Source organism: Camellia sinensis, chromosome 14, assembly GCF_055761805.1.
Source record: "Camellia sinensis isolate YWXY chromosome 14, ASM5576180v1, whole genome shotgun sequence".
Taxonomy (NCBI): domain Eukaryota; kingdom Viridiplantae; phylum Streptophyta; class Magnoliopsida; order Ericales; family Theaceae; genus Camellia; species Camellia sinensis.
The window spans coordinates 36,449,052-36,467,182 of record NC_138974.1 but is presented as its reverse complement, the minus strand read 5'-3'; the positions used below and the strand labels follow the sequence as shown (position 1 = coordinate 36,467,182).

The window sequence follows — 18,131 nt, the reverse complement described above, 5'->3', positions numbered from 1 at the left end:
TATATAGTGTTGCTTCAATAGTAACTTTGCTTTTGTTAGATTGTGGCTTCACAGCATTGGTTTTTAAATGATGGTTTGCAAATCCTTAGCCACTATATTTCATAGTTTTTGAAGCAGATTTAATGCCTTTGTCTTTGGCTCTTCATGATAGTGTTGAGTTCACTGGTTTTTGCTGTTCTAAACAAACAAATTTTTTTGGTAGCCCTTCTTACAACTAGGAAGTCACCTCTTTTGGCAAGTAAATTCTTCTCTACTTAGTGAATTAAAGCTTGAATCATGGTTATTATATTTATAACAATTCTCGTGTTTTTTAGATTCTTTGTTATCTTAATTAATTGATGTGTAATGAAATTTGTAGGTACCAAAAGAGTATTGAGCTCCTGATCTTGAAGCTTCCATTCAAGAGGCTTGTCCATGAAATTGCTCAGGACTTCAAGGTAATTGAATGGTCGCAATAGATTAACATTGTCATATTTATCATAATTGGTTAGGGTTTTGTTTTTTTGTTTTGTTTTGTTTTTTTTTTTAATGTTTTTGATTTTTTTTTTTTTTTGTGTGTGTGTGTGTGTGTGTTGGGTTGTGGATTTGAATAGGTTACATTCTTTGATTGCTGATTGAAATTTTGAATGGTTTGCTTTTGTTTCTGTTTTTTTGTTTTCAAATTATTACCTCTTTTACAATTTGTTGTTGATTGAAATTTGTTGCGATCCTGTATCCATGTTCCAGGTTTGTTTTAAATTTCCTAATACTTAAGACAGACCTCAAAATAGAAAGCATCATTATTTATGAGCTTCCATATATGAAATCATTCGAAGGATATATTTAGGTTATGCATGCATGAGTTTGACTTATCAATGCATGTCGTAAATATAAGTTTGACATTAAAAAATATAAATATTAGAAAAATTCGTTGTAAATAGAAGTCTTGGTATATCTCAAGCGTGAAACTTTTTGACATTCAACTTTCAGAAGATTAAGTGAGCTTGTTTCATTATGTATGATTAAATATATAAGGTCGTTGGCTTTAAATTTGTTCATAATTTTTTTATTTGTTACGATTTCATTCTTCTTTTAGAATCTCTGCTATAAATGGGGTGCAAAACTGACTCCATCAGAGGTGGATGATAAAGTGAAGCACTATGGCAAGATAAGTGGAAGAAGTCGAGGGTTTGACTTTGTGACGAGGAGGTTGTTTTTCTGTCCTTTTAATTTTTTTTTTCAAATAATCTTTAGCATGATGTTCACATTTTGATTTGGGTTTAATTTGATTTGATTGTAGAAGTAAGCAAAGCAGGGCCTCTGGTTGAGTATGAGCATAGAATTGCCATGAGTGATCTTGTGGATGGGGATAGTAGTCAGGTAAAATTGCAATCAATTCACTCTTCATGTTGATTATAAGTTTCAAAGGAAAAGCTAGTAGTTTGTATGTCTCTTCCAAATTTTCTCCAACCTAGAAGGTTAAGTTTCTCATATTCGATCAGAATTTTAGGTGAAGTAGCTGTGTATCAATTAGTTATCATGAGCATACCACTACCTTTTGGTGTACCATTCTGGATTTATAATTTATAAACATTAATTTGTCAATTGTTGTGGATTTACATATAGGAGTCTTTAATACAAATAAAAAAAAAAAATAGTTGAACATTTTATCAATTTATACAATATATTCTTTAAGAAATTTAAAGAAAAATTAATGTTAAATAGTTTCTTCTAGAATGTATGCTAAATTGCCAATATGATTTTCCATATTAATGAAAGGGTCTAGATTATCGTTTCTTCTTGTTTGTGATGTGTAATTTTAAATTTTTGAATGCGGCAAGTTGAAGTGAATGTATGTGGATGCATGTGGCTATTATTACCAAAAATATAATTAGAAAATAGTTAGGAACACTCTTATAAAATTTCACGTTACTCAACTCTTAACTTTTGTTTAATTGGTTGTTGAGTTTTTGAATATGGGTTAAATTTATCTAGCGAATATTGCTCCAATAGTGTACTAACATGCCATCTCAACTTAATGTTTCTAGGATGATTTCTTACCAAGAATGTCAACCCCTTGGAACATATATTTAAATTTCTCTTCAAGTGAGTTGTGTTCCTTTTATACGATGACTTTGAGAAGCCTTTGAATCTTTGTTTTACTTTTACTATTGTCTCTTTAACTTGGCCTTAATTCTTTGGACACACGGTTAGAGATTTAGACAAAAACATGTGAGAAAAAAGGCAAAAACGGGCCGTTTGGGGGGCGAAAATTGGAAGTAGCCTTGAGATCACCACGGTCACCTCAGCCTAGATTAAACAAACTTGTGAGAGCAAGTGGCGTGTCACTAGGAAACACAGTTAGAGAATTAGAGACAAAAATGTGAGGAAAAAATATAAAAAGTATCATTTTAATTTGTACCTTTACTTTCTTGTTCATGTTACCTAGCTACTTTCCATAGATCTTTTTTTTTTTGGGTCCAATTTTACAATCATTTGATGTGCAAATATTTTCATAAAAACATTACCTAACATTTTTTTTATCTTTTTTTTTTTTTTTGGTACAGATGGATGAACTCGTGCAACAAGCTGAAATTGTACAGGACTAGTTGGCATTTGTTTCATTTTTTGAAAGATTATATATTTTTGGATGTGTATGAAAAATATTTGGGTAGACCATTAGTTATATTTTTAAATAAATGCGTATGGATAAAAATTTGAAACATAATAACAAGTACTTGTTATGTTTTAAATTTTTAAGCTAGATGGATGTGAATTGGATGATTATATAGATTACGTGACATTTTGGATTGGACGATTATGTAATTTTGAATTACTTCTAGATGAAAACTTAAAATAGTTGATGATTTTAATTAAAAAGGTTTAAGAATTGGATGATTTATATATTTTGTTGGATGTTCATGATTCAATTGATTTTGTTGGTTTGAATTATTCTTGCAACTTAGAGGTTATATTGAATTGATTGAATGAATTATTATATTTTGATAAACAAAAAGGATTGAATTGGCGATCAAAAATTGGTTTTATTTTTTCTCTTTTGGTGACTAAGTGATTAGTCGGGAAAGACAAGTAGTATTGTTAGTCAGTGTCACACCACTCATATTTAGCAATCAAAATGTTGTTTGGCAAAAGGTACATTTGGCTATTAAATAAATAGTTGGTAAAATTATTAATTTTGGCAACCAAAGTGTTTGGTCGTGAATAGGTTTATTGCCGACTAAAGTTTTAGTCACACAAATATTACTTTTGGTTACTAACATGTTTTGTGGTATGTGACTTTTGGTGACTAATATGTTTCGTTGAGGAATGTAACAATTGGCGACTAACATATTTCGTTCTGGAATGTGACAGTTGGTGACTAACATATTTAGTCGGGAAAATATCACTTTTGGCGACTAAACTGTTTTAGCTATAAAATGGTTTCGTCGCAGTAAATATATATTTAGCGATAAAAAATTTAGGCAGCAAATAGAACTTTTTTCCCGACTATTTTGTGAGGACGATATAATTATTGTTATTGGAGTTTATGTTTAATGAATTGAATTTTTATATTTTTTTAGTTGAGTGTTTTTATATATTTGGATGAAAATAAAATTTTGGCTAATTTTGCTGTTAAAGATATTTCATTGTATGCACTAAGTGTTACGATAAAAATCTTTTAGTAATTGCTAGCTCTTTGATAGCATTTCTTGAATACTATGATATCCTTTTTTCACAGCATTTGTCCATACTAGTTGATCAAATACTAGTTTGTAACAAATTGCTTCTATGATGCATTTTACAAACCTCTTAAATGCAAAAAAATATAACTTGCAACAAGAACTATGTCAACATAAAAAAAAGTGGATACTTGGATTTTATGAACAATTGATTGGCTTTCAATTGAGTTGGAATGACAAATGATTACATAATCAATTAAACAATCGATTATAAAACACTTTGTTTTTATAAATTGTCTTGTAAAATTGATTCTTGCAAATGTGTTGTGGCTTGTATTCATAATCAATTCAATTGCAGTAGTCTATTTGGACCAAGACTCGTGGCTTGTATACATAATTGATTGGCCTAAAAGAATTGGTCTATAGTGTTGGCATTCTTGCCATAGCCTAATGCAATCTCAACCAATTTTCAAAGAGATTAACTGACATCAAAACACAATCTGACACTTGATTGGTAAGAACATTAGATTATCATAACATAAAATACATTATCAAACACAAAACAAGATTATCAAAACCCGTGTAGCCATTACAATACCCAAAAAAAGAAGTTTAAACTCATTTGATCCAATCATACATATTGTCAATACAATTCAATTGTTATATGGAAACCATTGCCAAGAATCACAATCCAATCCAAAAAGATAAAACTCGATCTACAAAGAGACACTGCTGGAAATGAGGGTTTTAGCGGCGTTTAAAAAACGCCGCTAAAGGTCACAAAACGCCATCAAAACCTTTTGTGACGTTTAGCACCAAACGTCGAAGATGCGGCGGTCGCTATAACTTTGTGACGCTTTAGAAACGTCGCTATATTACTATAGACGGTGTTTTCTAAAAATGCTGCTAAAAGTTATATTTAGCGACGTTTTTAAAATGCCATCTTATCTCTTTTCGCCAAAGAAAAATCCAACCGTTTAGCGATGTTTTTAGAAACGCCGTGATAGCCTTTTTGTTTTTTTTAAAAAAAATTTATGCTGATTTTATGTTATTGACCTAAAAAAATACCAATAATAAAACTAAAAAATAGCACTAATATGAAATAATAATTCCCATTCACATAGTAAAATCTTATCAAATGATAGTCCACAATCATTGTGCAAAAAAAAAAAAAAAAAATTCACATAAATCATTTGAACAACATTAAGGAGTCACCAAAATATGATGCCCCTCTATTTGAGCCAAAATAGGAATCTGGGCATTTAAGCCAACTTGATATTCATATTCTCATTCACAATAACCACATTCACATACAAATCCTTTTCCTACCATATCAACCTAGTTCACCAAAATAGGATGCCCCTTTTTGCAGTGTCATGCGTCTCTGCAATTACATTGGGAATATGAGTTTTGTTGACTTGTAATCTAGCCTCTTCATCTTTGTCTCCAATGCATTTTTTCCATTTATCTCTGTTGTTCCCTGAACTTAAAAACATGTATACAATTTGGGGGGGGGGGGAGAGAGGGAGAGAGAAGTTGATATCAATAATCATAAACAATAGAAAACAATTATCCATAAACAGTTAATTCTCAACAAAAGACTAATTCTCAATAGGTAATTATAACAGTGAAATGGAAATATAAGCTACAGAGACTAATTCTCAACAAAAGAAAATTTCATAAAGAAAACAATCATCAATCCATATTGATATCAGTAATCATAAAGTTCAACATAAAACATATATCCATATATATCCATCACCCAATAGGACATTAAGCTAGCAAGTTTGCAATAGCATATCTCATTCCAATTTTGCACCCACTTAATTCCAAGTACGTCAAATTCAAGACTCAAATCTGCATATATATATATATATCAGCCATTTCTAATAATGCTTCCTTTCCTGATACTATTGCTATGCACAGTACTATTGTCTATCCACCAAACAATTCACCATCTCCCTCACAAGGCAGTAACAAAAGTGCTGCAATGTCCAAGTCTAATGATTTTTTTAATTGAGAGATAGATTTAAGAGATATTAAATGATAGCCGAAGAGATATCTATGAAATTAACCCAAAATATTATGTTCTAATAGAGTGATTTGATGATAGAGACAGAGAGTAAGGTGTATTTCCAAACAGGCTAGTCAAAAGGAAAAAGAAGACAAATAAAAAGAGTCCTTTATGTGTATTTAAAAAGCAATCAAATTTAGATTTCAGATTAACATAATACAAATGAAGTAGTACAAACCAATTAGGGGATACTAGAGCCAAAGTTCTAGTAGTTGTGACAGATTTGCGCAAATAAGGTTTTCCTATGCAAGGCTTAGGCTCATATAGTATAGTAGTAAGAAAGGCTTGGCATTATAAAGGTGAACATAAACTTTTGACATGCACATATACTTTTTAAATTAGCATTGAAGATAACATCTCATAATCTTTTAAAAATTAAACACCTGTTTTAACAAGATTTTAGCTTCCAAAAAGTAAATTTTATTTCTTCTCTCCTACACACCTGTAGAGGGATTTTGGGAAAGGAAGAAAGAGAAGAAAAGAAAAGGACAGTACCCATGAAACCAAAACATAGGTATACACATAGAACTCATTGTGGTAGCATATACAAATAAACTTACTATGAAGCATACATTTTGGCAGCTCGGTGAACCCATTTCAATCACTTATTACAATGATTTGGAGGATTAGCATAAACCAAGATTTTGTACCTGAAGTTTGCCAAGGTGCCATGCTCCAGAAATGCACACCACCTCAAGCGTTTTGTCATGCATGGACTGAAGATTGAAATCATCATCATGCTTATAATCATTTTGCCAAAGATCAACTCCACCCATATAGCTGCCTATGTTGAGCACAATTAAACCCTTAGCTTCTTGGAGGAAAAGTTAAAAGGAAAAAATTTAAAAATAGTCCAATTGAAAAGGAAACTAGAACAGTAAAGAAAGAATACCTCTGTTGCAAGGGTGCTAATGGTTGTATCCTTCACATCCCTCAGCAAGTGCTCAACCCTGTTGAATAAAGAAGACAGTAGAAATCAAAGTTGAAGCTGATACAAAAACAAGATAATATGCACATATATCATATATGTGAATTTTTTAGAGGCACTAAGTAAGTTGGCAACTTGGCATCTTCTTTAAAATCAACAAAAAATGAGAGAAGACGCTGAGAAAAAAGAAAAAGAAGATGCAAGAGAGAGAGAGAGAGAGAGAGAGAGAGAGAGAGATGTAGCATCTATTTCAGGTTTCTATCCTAAGTGGCATACCAATTTCCTTAATTTCTTGAGCGTCAATTTCTGAAAGCACATGCACAAATACCTTCTGGCTTTTCTGAGTAGCATTCTGCAAACATATCCAATTGTCTTCATAAATGTACATTTCTATAGAAATCATGACTTATAATGAACTATTAGCTTTGAAACTTCAAAACAATTCATAAAATACACAGCCCAGTGCAATCATTACTACATATTATGAAGAAGAACACTATCAATTGATTAGAGAACATAGTTGCCAGAAAATGGATATAAGAGCATGCCTGGAGATTCAGTATGACTTGGCGAAAATTGCAACTTCCTCTGCTGGATTGCCCGTCATCAAGCATGTCTTACTTCTGCCTTCGGGCTGTTCAAAAGGAAAACACCGAATTGTTGCCCCTGTTTCTTCTTTCACCCTCAACTCATCTTTGTCACTGTGCCACCAAATGTGTAGTGATCTTAGAAGTACACAATTGCATTATGATAAACATAAACATTAACCCTAAAAACCAAACCAAACTAAGCTTTGTGCTCATGTGGGGTCCCCTACATTGAATTCATTTTTGTCATTCTGCTCTATCACCATATTGGTATTTCATGTTCATAAGGATCTGACAGATTTTTACATGTTGTCTGTGTAAAAGACACTAAGCACACCAACCCTATAAACCCCATATATACATGGTCAAAAAAATAAGAGGCAAATAAACAAACAATTACCTTGCAGACCACGGACCCCTTGCCCATTTCCCCTGACTAATTGCATCTTTCAACTCATTATATGAGTTCACATCCACAATGTTACTGCAGAAGAATTATAAATGTGTTAAGGGTATTATCCGGACAATATACCAAAATTCAACAGATACAAAGCAAGGAAAACAAACTATCAAACACAGCAGAAAGGCAAGGATTTGGTGAACAAATTCAAATGACTGAAAGATGGGAAGCAAGAATACAAACTGTCCAATACAAAGAAGAGAGGCAAGCAGTCAGTGTACCACGCTTAAGGAAACACAATTTTGACTTCAAAACTCGTATGTGCTGACTACATATATCCATTATGTAATCAAGCAAGTATATGATCCAATCTAACTAGATCTAAAGCTAGCAATAACTTCAAGTTTACAAGTAAGTATAAAGATTCTAACATAACACTTGAGGTATTTAAAATCTGTTAAAGCAGGAAAAGGAAAAAAGAAAAAAGATAAATGGACATTATGTGAAAACAACAAACAGAGAAATATACAAATTATGACTTAAAAGGAGAAGAAAGAGGAAGCCACCTTATTGGTAGACAGAAAGTATTAGAATACCTTGCTGAAGAACCAGTGAAGCAGGATCTCCTTTAGCAAACCAGACATGCCATAAAAATATAATAAACTTGACATCACCTAGAGATTAGATGTAAAATGGATTTAGTACTAGAAACCTTCACCTGGATTTTTTTACAGCAATAGACTTCCCTAATAGTGGAAAAATGTTTGGGTAAAGCATGCTTCCACTCCACACATTTTTACATGAAGATTGGGTTTTTATGTATTGTATTTGGTGCGACGTATGATTTGCTTGTTATTGAAAGTTATAGTCAATAAAAATCCTGGAAATGAGCCCATGATGAGCAAGACTCTAAACCATTTACAGCTAAGAAGGGAACACTGCCAAGATCAACCCCACCCTAGTTGAAACCCAAAGGCCCTCAACACAGCCATAACAATGATGCAAATTGCGATAGGCCATTTTTAAAAATATTATTTATATGTAGGAAAAAGAAAAATTGGTAAGAGGGTAATAGGGGAAAGGGAAGTAGTTCTAACAAAACGACTCGAACCGGACATCACACTTGATATAATTAAAAAAAAAAAAAAACACCTTATCCATTAGACGAACAATTATAGATCATTTATAATTACCATTTGCTTACAGGTTCTTTCATGCCAATTTGTATCTATGCTCTAGAAATATTTTCTCCAAATTCTTCCCTAGGGTGCAGCCTAACTTCCTCTCATAGATGTTTAAAATAAAAATTAAAATAAAAAACTAATTTATGAAAATTCAAATTTAATCTTTTCCAAATCAATCATCTTTTCCCCAAATTAAGAAAAAAATCCAGTCCAACTGGTGGTGAGAGAACCTAGTAGGCAATAGGATTGCCACCACTGTAAATGGACAAATATGAATAGGGATATTAGAACAGGGAGGGGAGGGGGCTAAAATCACATACCCTTATGATGTGAGGGCCTACATGTATGGGGGCTATACTGTCATTGGAATTATACATTGAGCATTTAAACTTCTTCCTCTAATTTTTATTTTTAATTTTTAATTTTTATTTTTAAATTGTTGGCGGGGCAAATGGGATGTTGAGGGAGTTACCTTAGCTCGGTGGCCTAATGTTTCACAAAAAAAAAAATATATTAAAAATTCTTATTGTCCAAAGTCCCAATTGTTCAAAAACTAGAAAGATAAGCTCAAATTTTGATTTTTTAGATAAAGTCTCAAAAAATAATGGGTTGCTAGCCTGCTACCATCTGTAACTTCTTATTGTAAACCAAATTTGTTATGCAAATGCAGAAGGTGAAATCACATTAGCAGTTACATAAGCAAATAATCAACATGAAACAATCTCTAGGGGAAGTGATATGGAAGGGGCTAGTTTGGAGCTTTGGTATGTAATCTATATTTTCATTTTCTTTCTTTCTTCCGAATTGGAATTTCCTACAGAAGACAAAACCCAAAAGTTGTGACTTATTAGTGAGACATAGGTTGACAAGAAAAGAATAAAAGTCTCTTATTTTAGATGATCCACATTCCCCAAAACACAATTATAGTACATTGAAAATGCTGTCAAGTAAAGAGCAAACATATATTTGATTCTAACACTAGCAATAACAAAATCAAGAAACAGGACTTGATCTGTTTTGCTTATTATTCATCCTTGTCAGAGGCATAATAAAGTAAACATAATATTTATTCTAAAAGGAGATTAAACAACAAACCATTTCTTGATTTCAATCTTTTAATCCATAAAAAGTAATGACACTTAACAGGAAGAGCATGGGATCTAATATAAAAAATTATATTGACAAATAAACTAATTAAATAATGATTGCAACTGCTAATCAATGAAAAGTTTAATTGATTAATAAAGTAACAGTCATGCTGTGTTAAAAGAAAAATGAATATATATATATATATATATAAGAAAATGAAAGATATCCCTAAAGTCTGTAGATGATTGAGAGCATTTACCAATGACGATAAGTGCTCAGAAGAAACGACAAAAGTTGATGAAAGTAGATAAAACTCTGCTGCCACATTCAGATTACAAATAACAAAAAAATAATTCAAAAACATTAACATTAACATACACTACTAATCAAAAATATAAATAATAATAAAAAAAAAATCCTAAATAATTACAGATCTGAACAAAAACTTACAGAGAGAGATCTGAACGAAAACTTACAGATCTAAACGAAAGCAATCAATCGATCAAATTCAGAGAGAGAGAGAGTGTGTTCAATATCGATCAATAGACTAAAAATCAATCGATCGATCGATCGGTCTGTGTTCTCTTTAACATAAATTAGTGTGTATATATATATATATATATCACATAGATCAAAGATCGTAGATACAGATCTGTGTTCGTATATAAACAAAATCAAAAAAATCAGAGAATGAGACTCACAAAATTAATCTTCAAATCGGACTGATCGAGAGCTTTGAGCCAAGATGGAGAGAGGTGGATAGAGAGATCGTAAATCAGAGCCTACGATGCTCGATCTAGTTTCACCATAAGAAAGAGAAGAGTGATGAAGAGACAGAACCCTAGATCTATCTTGGGACTCTGAGAAATGAACAAAATGAAAAAAGCGTGGGCCTTAAAAAAGGGGATATATGTTAGTAAGTAGGACGCGTGTTTTTTAAAATGAGTTGTCTGCAAAGTATTTTAAAAATCTTTGAAACGGCGCCATAACAAAAACGTGGTTATAGGCCAATTTTCTTGTAGTGAGATGGCACTTGTGCATATTTACATGTGTGCAAATCTAAGAAATGGCATGCAGTTCTGCGTATTTAATGCCCAATTTGATGTTGGCGAGCCTCTTCTAGTGCTCCTTCAACAAGCTCTTTGATTCATACTCTTTATCTTCTTGCATACCATTTCTCTTCAACCTGCTTTCACAAAACATATAATGACCAAATATTGTTTTGATCACTCGTCTTTTGAAAATCTAGTTCGAAGACATGCATTTAATAAGAAAAAAAAAATAACAAAAGAAAGGTCTAGTCACTCATCACTATTACTCCTTTTTTTTACTAAATAAAAGTGCCAGGAAAAAAATTCAAATAAGAAAAAGCAAACCAAAGAAGAAATGAAATAAGATTCAATGAATAAAATTCAACAAATGCTTCTCCAAATTAAACTCAGGAGTCAAAACTCCATTCTACATCACTTGTGAGTCAAGATTTCACACTTGAACTTAAAAAAAGCTATTTTTTATTTGTTTCTTGGGTGATGGAGCCAAGGTTGATATACTAATTTGTATGCAAACAATTAAACAAAAGCTAAATTTGTTCAATAAGGATTGAGAATATGTAAATTTTATACGAAAGGAAATTACAACAATAGTTAAAATTTCAAGTTGACCGGGTTCCTTACCCCCAACTCTCCCATACTTCCAATCCATTTTGTCCATGTATACAAGAGACTAATCAATAATAAGTAACACAATTGGTGGATGGAATATTTTAGTGTATATAGTAGACTAACCAATAAGCTAGCTTCCGATACACATGTTTGACAAATTAATAATAAAAAATATTGCTAAATGTTAAAGTTGGGATGCAAAATACAATTTTCTATATGGAATCAATTTAGAATTAAAGTAATAAACTTTAAGCATTTGGGAAGAAATAAAACCAATAAATGTTATTTTTCTTAGCAATACCTATTAAATTAAATTGATGAGGTCCAGTAATGCTCTATAGCAACAAAAATCAATGTGGTTGTTGTGTACCTAATGGGTGATGATACATAGTTGTGTTTCTTATGAAACATACAATTGCAGGGAGAAGCTAATCGAAAAAAGGCATTCAAACCTCATATCCATAAAGATAACCCAAAGCATCATGATTCATGAACTTTCAAAGGGCATTACCTAGATTTTCACATGTTACTTAATCAGTAGCAACAGTTTAATAACATCAAAGACAATTCTACATTATTCGTTCACATTGCAACTACTATAAAATTCACCAAAGCCCCATAAAAAAAAAGAAAAAAGAAAAAAAAGAAAAGAATTTAAATTAATTCTCTCACTAAGAACCCCAGGATGGCCTTGAGCACAACCAGAAGAATTTAGCCTATACACTAAAGATTTAGAGGAACTGAGAATAACCACCAACATAGAGGAACTAACACAATGGAGCCATATAATCTTTAAGCAATTCTAGAATATATGTACATCTACCTGCCATTATTGAGCCAATAGAGGAACTAACTTGTGAATGACCCTTATTCAATTGCAGGGAAAAGGTTTGTGAATGACAATTTGATATAATTAATTTATATATAAAAAAATCAGATATAATTAAAATAGCAAATGGAATAAAAAAATCTACCTCAATATCTTACCATATTGTGACCAGAAGTAACTGGATGAATTTCCTGCAAGAGACTGTCTTTAATTTTAAAAGCATTTGGTTTAGTGTTCAGTTTTAGAGTAAAACCACAACTAAATTTTAGAATCCAAAACTTGTATACAAAAAAATAAAAAATAACAAAATAAAAAAAATAGAGGCCAAGTATGAAGGAGAAGATTAAGATTAGGTATAGGAAAACACACCACCAACCTTGGCCAACTATTATGTTTGCTCTATAATCCCTCTTTAAAATCAGTAACTCTCCTCGGTAGCTTCCTTTGATATTCTAAATCAAGAGTTCAAAACTCAAATCTAAAGGTATGTGATAAAACAAAGTAGACAAACACATTTGAGCAAAAGAAAGTACTATTTAAGTACTATATATATTTTCTGTTAGGCTTATTGTTTCTAGGGTAATTCTTTTAGTGAATAAACATAATGCCCGAGTCAAGTTTCCTCATTGAATCTTAAGAGGACATGTTTTTTTTCCATTCATAGTCGTATGAGTTGGCAAAAGCCAGGAGTACTTTGGCAAGAGAGGTCTTGAATCACAAACCCACCTAACCTTGTACTGACCCACCTTGCTAGTATGTGTCCACACATGCAAGCTAGAATAACTATAGAACTCTTGAACAAAAATACTGGGGCTGGTGTGCGTTTATGTCAAGGGGTACTACGACATTCTTATCTCTATCATCAACATGGAGACATGGGACAATGGAAAACTTAAAGCACCCATACAAATTTTAAAGCAAATATAAGCTTAGAAAAGCCATCCATTTAAAAAGAAAGTTTTAAATTAAAATTAGCTCCCATGGAACACTTTCATATGGCAAGCCATGATGAACAACCTTCAATTGCGAGAGAGAGAGAGAAAACTATACCAAAGTGAATAAGATTATGACAAACATAGCAGCTAAGGAAAAATTATATGTTCACCGTTAAAAACTAAACAGAAACAATAGTACCTATCAATTTGTTTTCTTCTTAAAAAGTAACTAGCACAACAATGTATGCTTTTTTTTTTCTCTCTAGAAAGATAGTTATTAAGTAACAAAATATATAAATAAAGCACGATTAGAATGTACCATACAACATTGATTGCTTGGAGATTTCGGGAAATCCAGAAGGCACATTTCAAAAAAAGGCTATATGCTTTCAACGTTCAATGCATACAAAATACTATTTTAAAATGGAATCCAAAAGGCTTTGACTAAAAATTAAAATAAAACATTTCTACAACTTACACTAGAATGTTGAATTGGAGCACAAATTCCCATTAGTCCACATCCAAGATGCTCTATACCATCTTCAAATAATTGGACTATGTTATAAGTCAATTTTTATCTTGTTCTTTCAATAATCAAACAATAGCAACATGTTTTCTGTAAGAAAAAAGTACAAAATCTGCAATAACACAAATGAATAGAACATGCAAGTGATGCAGACATATTTTCCAAAACCATAATTAAATTTTTTCTTCTTGCCATACCTATTGAAAGGTTTTAATTTGCAATTGCAATCACTGCCAAACTTCCAAAGCATGGGTAAGTTCTGTCAATGGCCTATTGGCATAATTGATGAGTCATAGGTACTAACATTTCAATAAGAATAGTTGAAAACAAAAGAAATAACAAATGGCATACTACCACAAAAGTTGCTATTTAAAAGCAACTTTAACTTAGAAGTCAAGAGAGAAGGTCAAATAATGTTTCCTTGAAGAGTAGGTAACCAAAAACCATTTACTAAGGGCTATTAGTCTTGGGTCCTCCAGGTACCACTCCTCATTTCCCCATTATGCTACGTAATTAGACACTGTAGATTCACTGTAAATCTAAAACTGGTAAAAAAAAAATTAATACAAGAGATATAATTACTAATTTATTAAATATATGATTTCAAGGTCTAAAGATTGATACAAACAATCAAGAAAACTAATGGGTATAAGGGTAGATTATATGTATGCATATATACATACCTATATGCATATGATATGCTATCTCTATGTGTGTATATATATATAAACAATGCCCAAATAGTACACATTAACATGTGTTGGGGAAGGAAAAGATTGGATACACACCTAACCTTTGACATAGTACACAGAGTGGCTACCTCGAGACTTAAACTCATAACTTCAAGGTTATTAGGCTAAGATTTTTACCATTGAACCAATGGTCACCCCTGTGTGTGTGCGCGCGCATACATATATATATGTATATCTTAAATATACAAATATGAGAAAGTAACATTTCTCATAGGAAAGTAAGTTTCTAGTAAACCAAAAAATGGGTAAACAAGAAGTATTATCATTGAATCTGTAAACAATGTTCAAGTTATCATTATCAAAGGGTTCAATAAAATCACAATACACGTACACACAACGAAATGATTTTCTAGATAATAATTTTTGAAGAATTCATCAAGAAAATTGGTTGCACCTGTCTTCAACTAGCCTAAGTTGAAAGAAAAGAATTCATCAAAAAAAAATTATTCATATTTTTTGGAAAATTTTGATAAAACTCTAATTTGAACAAGAGTGTTAAGATGAGTTGGGTTTTCCCATATCACACTAATCTTGCACACAACTTTCAAATCCAAAATTTCATATCAGGAAGTACTAAACAATCCAAGAAGGCTCTTTTGATTCCAACATATTAATCAGAAACTCAAACAAGGTCTACAATTTCTTACATATCTATTGGTTTTCATAACAAAATCATATGATCAAAACAAGACCCAGATAAATTATTCTATCAAACAACACCATTCAAGCTCGATCCATAGATCATTTTAAGATAAGTAAATACACCAATTAGATTATATTATTTTATTATAAATTTTCTTTTACACATTATTATGTTAAAATTAGTGTTTGTTTAATATGTCTAGATTTTTTATTTTACTTGTGTCTAATAAAAATTTGGATCTGCCAAACTTAAAAAAAAAAAAAAACTAAAACTTAAAAGTAATTTTGTAGCTTAAAAACAGAGAAAATTTATTTTATATAAAAATTTACATTGCAAAAAAAACTCGTTTAGATTTTTCTCTTTAGGTGCACTTTTAGATTTTCTCAAAAAAGCTTGAGCTGGGTCGCCTGTGTGTTTAATCAGCATGTAGACGTATAATGCTATAGCAAAGAGAAAGCAATTAAACAAATGCCAATATGATTGAGAACCGATGTTAATTTTGAATGTGAACAAAACTTAATATCATCAGCTATTCAGTTTTTAGGGTTAGGGTTTTGAAATCAAAGCCCTATCTTGGGTGGTTGCAGATGTTAATTTTGACTGAGAACAAACCTTAATATTAGATATTCAATAAGGGTTAGGGTTTTGAAATCAAAGCCCCAATGGCATAGCTATCTTAAGTGGCTGTAAATAGGAACATACCTGACCTACAGAAGAGAGCTCTTGTAAATTTTCAATTCGACAAGAAGGGAAAATATTTGCTGACAAACCCATGGTGGAGATGGGAACCGAGTGATGGCTTGTGAAGAAGATTTCAACAACGGTGGCGTGGATCGCCGACGGGGCTGGTGGTCTTTGGCCATCGCGGAAGCTTCGGCTATGGTGGAAGAGAAGAGAAAGGTGAAGAGCAAGAGAGAGAGGCCAATCGTTCTTCGCTCGCTATGGTGGAAGAGATGAGAAAGTTGAAGAATGGTGGCCCCGACGCTTGACCGTTGGACTTCGGCAATCGCTGCAGCTTCGGCTATGGGGGAAGAGAGGAGGGAGGAGAAGAGGAGCAAGAGCACGAACCAGAGCAAGAGAGGGAGGCAACTGACTTGGGACTCTTGGAATTCTGATTACTTTGCTTGTTTGGCAACCGGTTACACCGGTTGTCAATTCAAAATTAAATTATTAAACTAATTTAGTTATATAGTAGTTATGAGATAATAGGGTATATATAAATAACTAAATATAACTAAGTTATGAATTAATATAAGAATAGTTATGATTTATATGATATTAGTTATGATATCAAATCACATAATCTCATAACTGATGTATGGTACATCCAAATGTACCATAGCATCACCCGTTTTTATTGGATAATGTACTTGTGTTTGTTCAATTTCATTACCATAGTTGGTAGGATTTATCTGTGAGCTGAAAGCTTTTCAATGGAACTATGCTTATTAGTATTTGTATTCTTAATGATCACAGACATGACTAGTTTAGTCCCAGAGAGTTCTCAATTTGATATTTGTCAATATGATATGCTGAAATGAATGACATGTAAGTTTTAGTCATTTGATTCCATAAACATTCATTGTATTTTGCTAGCAAATTTGAAGGCTTGTTAGGTAGGTAACTTTGATTCACAATTGACTTTAAATTTTCCCTAAATTTCTTCTTAGGATATGGAGGTAGTTAGAGTTCTTGTATTCTAAAAATGCTATGCTTCTCAGGTTGTGAGAGCTTTTGCATTCAACTGTTATTGGGAATTAGTATAACCAAAGGCAGGTACCAAAAATTTTCAACCCTTTAGTTTTTATGTAATTGTTGAATTCATATCAATTTTTTTTTTTCTTTTCTTTTATGTAATTGCTGATAAGCTCTGGATGAAGTTATTTTCATATATATTTTCAAAGAATTTGGAGAGCATAGTCTGTACTTTCTTTGTGAAAATGACTTCTTTATAGAATTGCAAGAGCATGCATGATAATATTTTTGAGGCACCTCATTTTACATATATCCTTGAGGCCTTTTTAGGTGTTTGGACAACTAGATCATTAATTTTATCAATTGCATTTTCTTTCTTGTTGTGGTTGAAATGAAAAAAATAGGCTAGATCTCCCATGCCTTGGCTTGATAGTTGCAAGTGGGATATCCATTAATTTTTTATTTTTGTTTTTAAATAATAAAAAAATGAGTAAGTTTATTCTTATGCTACGACATCTGAATTAATTTATGTTATTTTTATTCAGGTCAACAATTACTTAGAGAGATACAAAATGTAGTCAAAGAAGACAAAACATTCAAAAACTTTGAGTTTTTCTCAAGTTCTTTCATTTTTTAATTAGATTTTTATTGTGTAATCATAGTAAAAAACATTTTATTCCTTAACTTCTATTATAAATATTTTTCTAATATTCAACTTTCATTTATGAAATATATGAGGTTATTAGTTATTTATATGTGGTCAATATTGTGATTCAAATAAAATTTTTGTACAAATAATATTAACTATATTTTAGATACTAGTTTTGTTTAAATTTTAATCACGGTTTATATGTTGAGATTGATAGTCATATTTTATGGTCGAACTCTTTTTTTATCACACACACTAACCGTGATGAGAAATATATATAACTATGATCTTATCTCATTATTAGTTATGAATTATTTAAGTTCAATCTTAGATTTTATTAATTATTAACCACACTTAAAATCTGTGATCTAAATATTTATTATCACCGTCAAAATATGTGATGTAATTATCTTTTAATGACAGTTAAAAAGTGTGATAAAAAATGACTCTTAACAATCACACTCTCAAATATCACACTTTAACAAAATAAAAAACATGTGATTAAATGATATACATCACA

The 18,131-nt window shown here is 31.5% G+C and overlaps 1 protein-coding gene and 2 long non-coding RNA genes across 4 annotated transcripts in view; 2 read left to right on the top strand and 1 right to left on the bottom strand.

Annotated features, from left to right (window-relative positions):
* LOC145807429 (uncharacterized) overlaps positions 1-17,133 on the top strand; it is a 40,381-nt gene extending 23,248 nt beyond the window's left edge. The window contains exon 3 of the long non-coding RNA XR_014350505.1: positions 16,989-17,133. This is a non-coding gene — a long non-coding RNA (uncharacterized LOC145807429). The remainder of the gene's footprint in view (positions 1-16,988) is intronic.
* Positions 1,074-2,885, top strand: LOC114260451 (uncharacterized). Its single transcript, XR_014350504.1, has 4 exons — positions 1,074-1,188; positions 1,280-1,359; positions 2,028-2,085; positions 2,547-2,885. It is a non-coding gene; the product is annotated as an uncharacterized LOC114260451 (long non-coding RNA).
* LOC145807476 (uncharacterized) lies at positions 4,868-10,894 on the bottom strand. Of its 2 annotated transcripts, none has more exons than XM_082905762.1 (7): positions 10,623-10,894; positions 7,649-8,322; positions 7,210-7,362; positions 6,990-7,013; positions 6,626-6,683; positions 6,384-6,517; positions 4,868-5,144 (listed from the first exon to the last, which is right to left on the bottom strand). In XM_082905762.1, exons 4-7 carry the CDS (start codon positions 7,010-7,012, stop codon positions 5,003-5,005), a joined length of 357 nt encoding a protein of 118 aa, XP_082761888.1. In that variant the 5' UTR covers position 7,013; positions 7,210-7,362; positions 7,649-8,322; positions 10,623-10,894; the 3' UTR covers positions 4,868-5,002. The 2 variants fall into 2 exon arrangements, with proteins under 2 accessions (XP_082761888.1, XP_082761887.1); XM_082905761.1 differs by lacking the exon at positions 10,623-10,894 and having other exon boundaries at positions 7,649-7,732; positions 8,215-9,007.
* Positions 17,134-18,131: the final 998 nt, after the last annotated feature.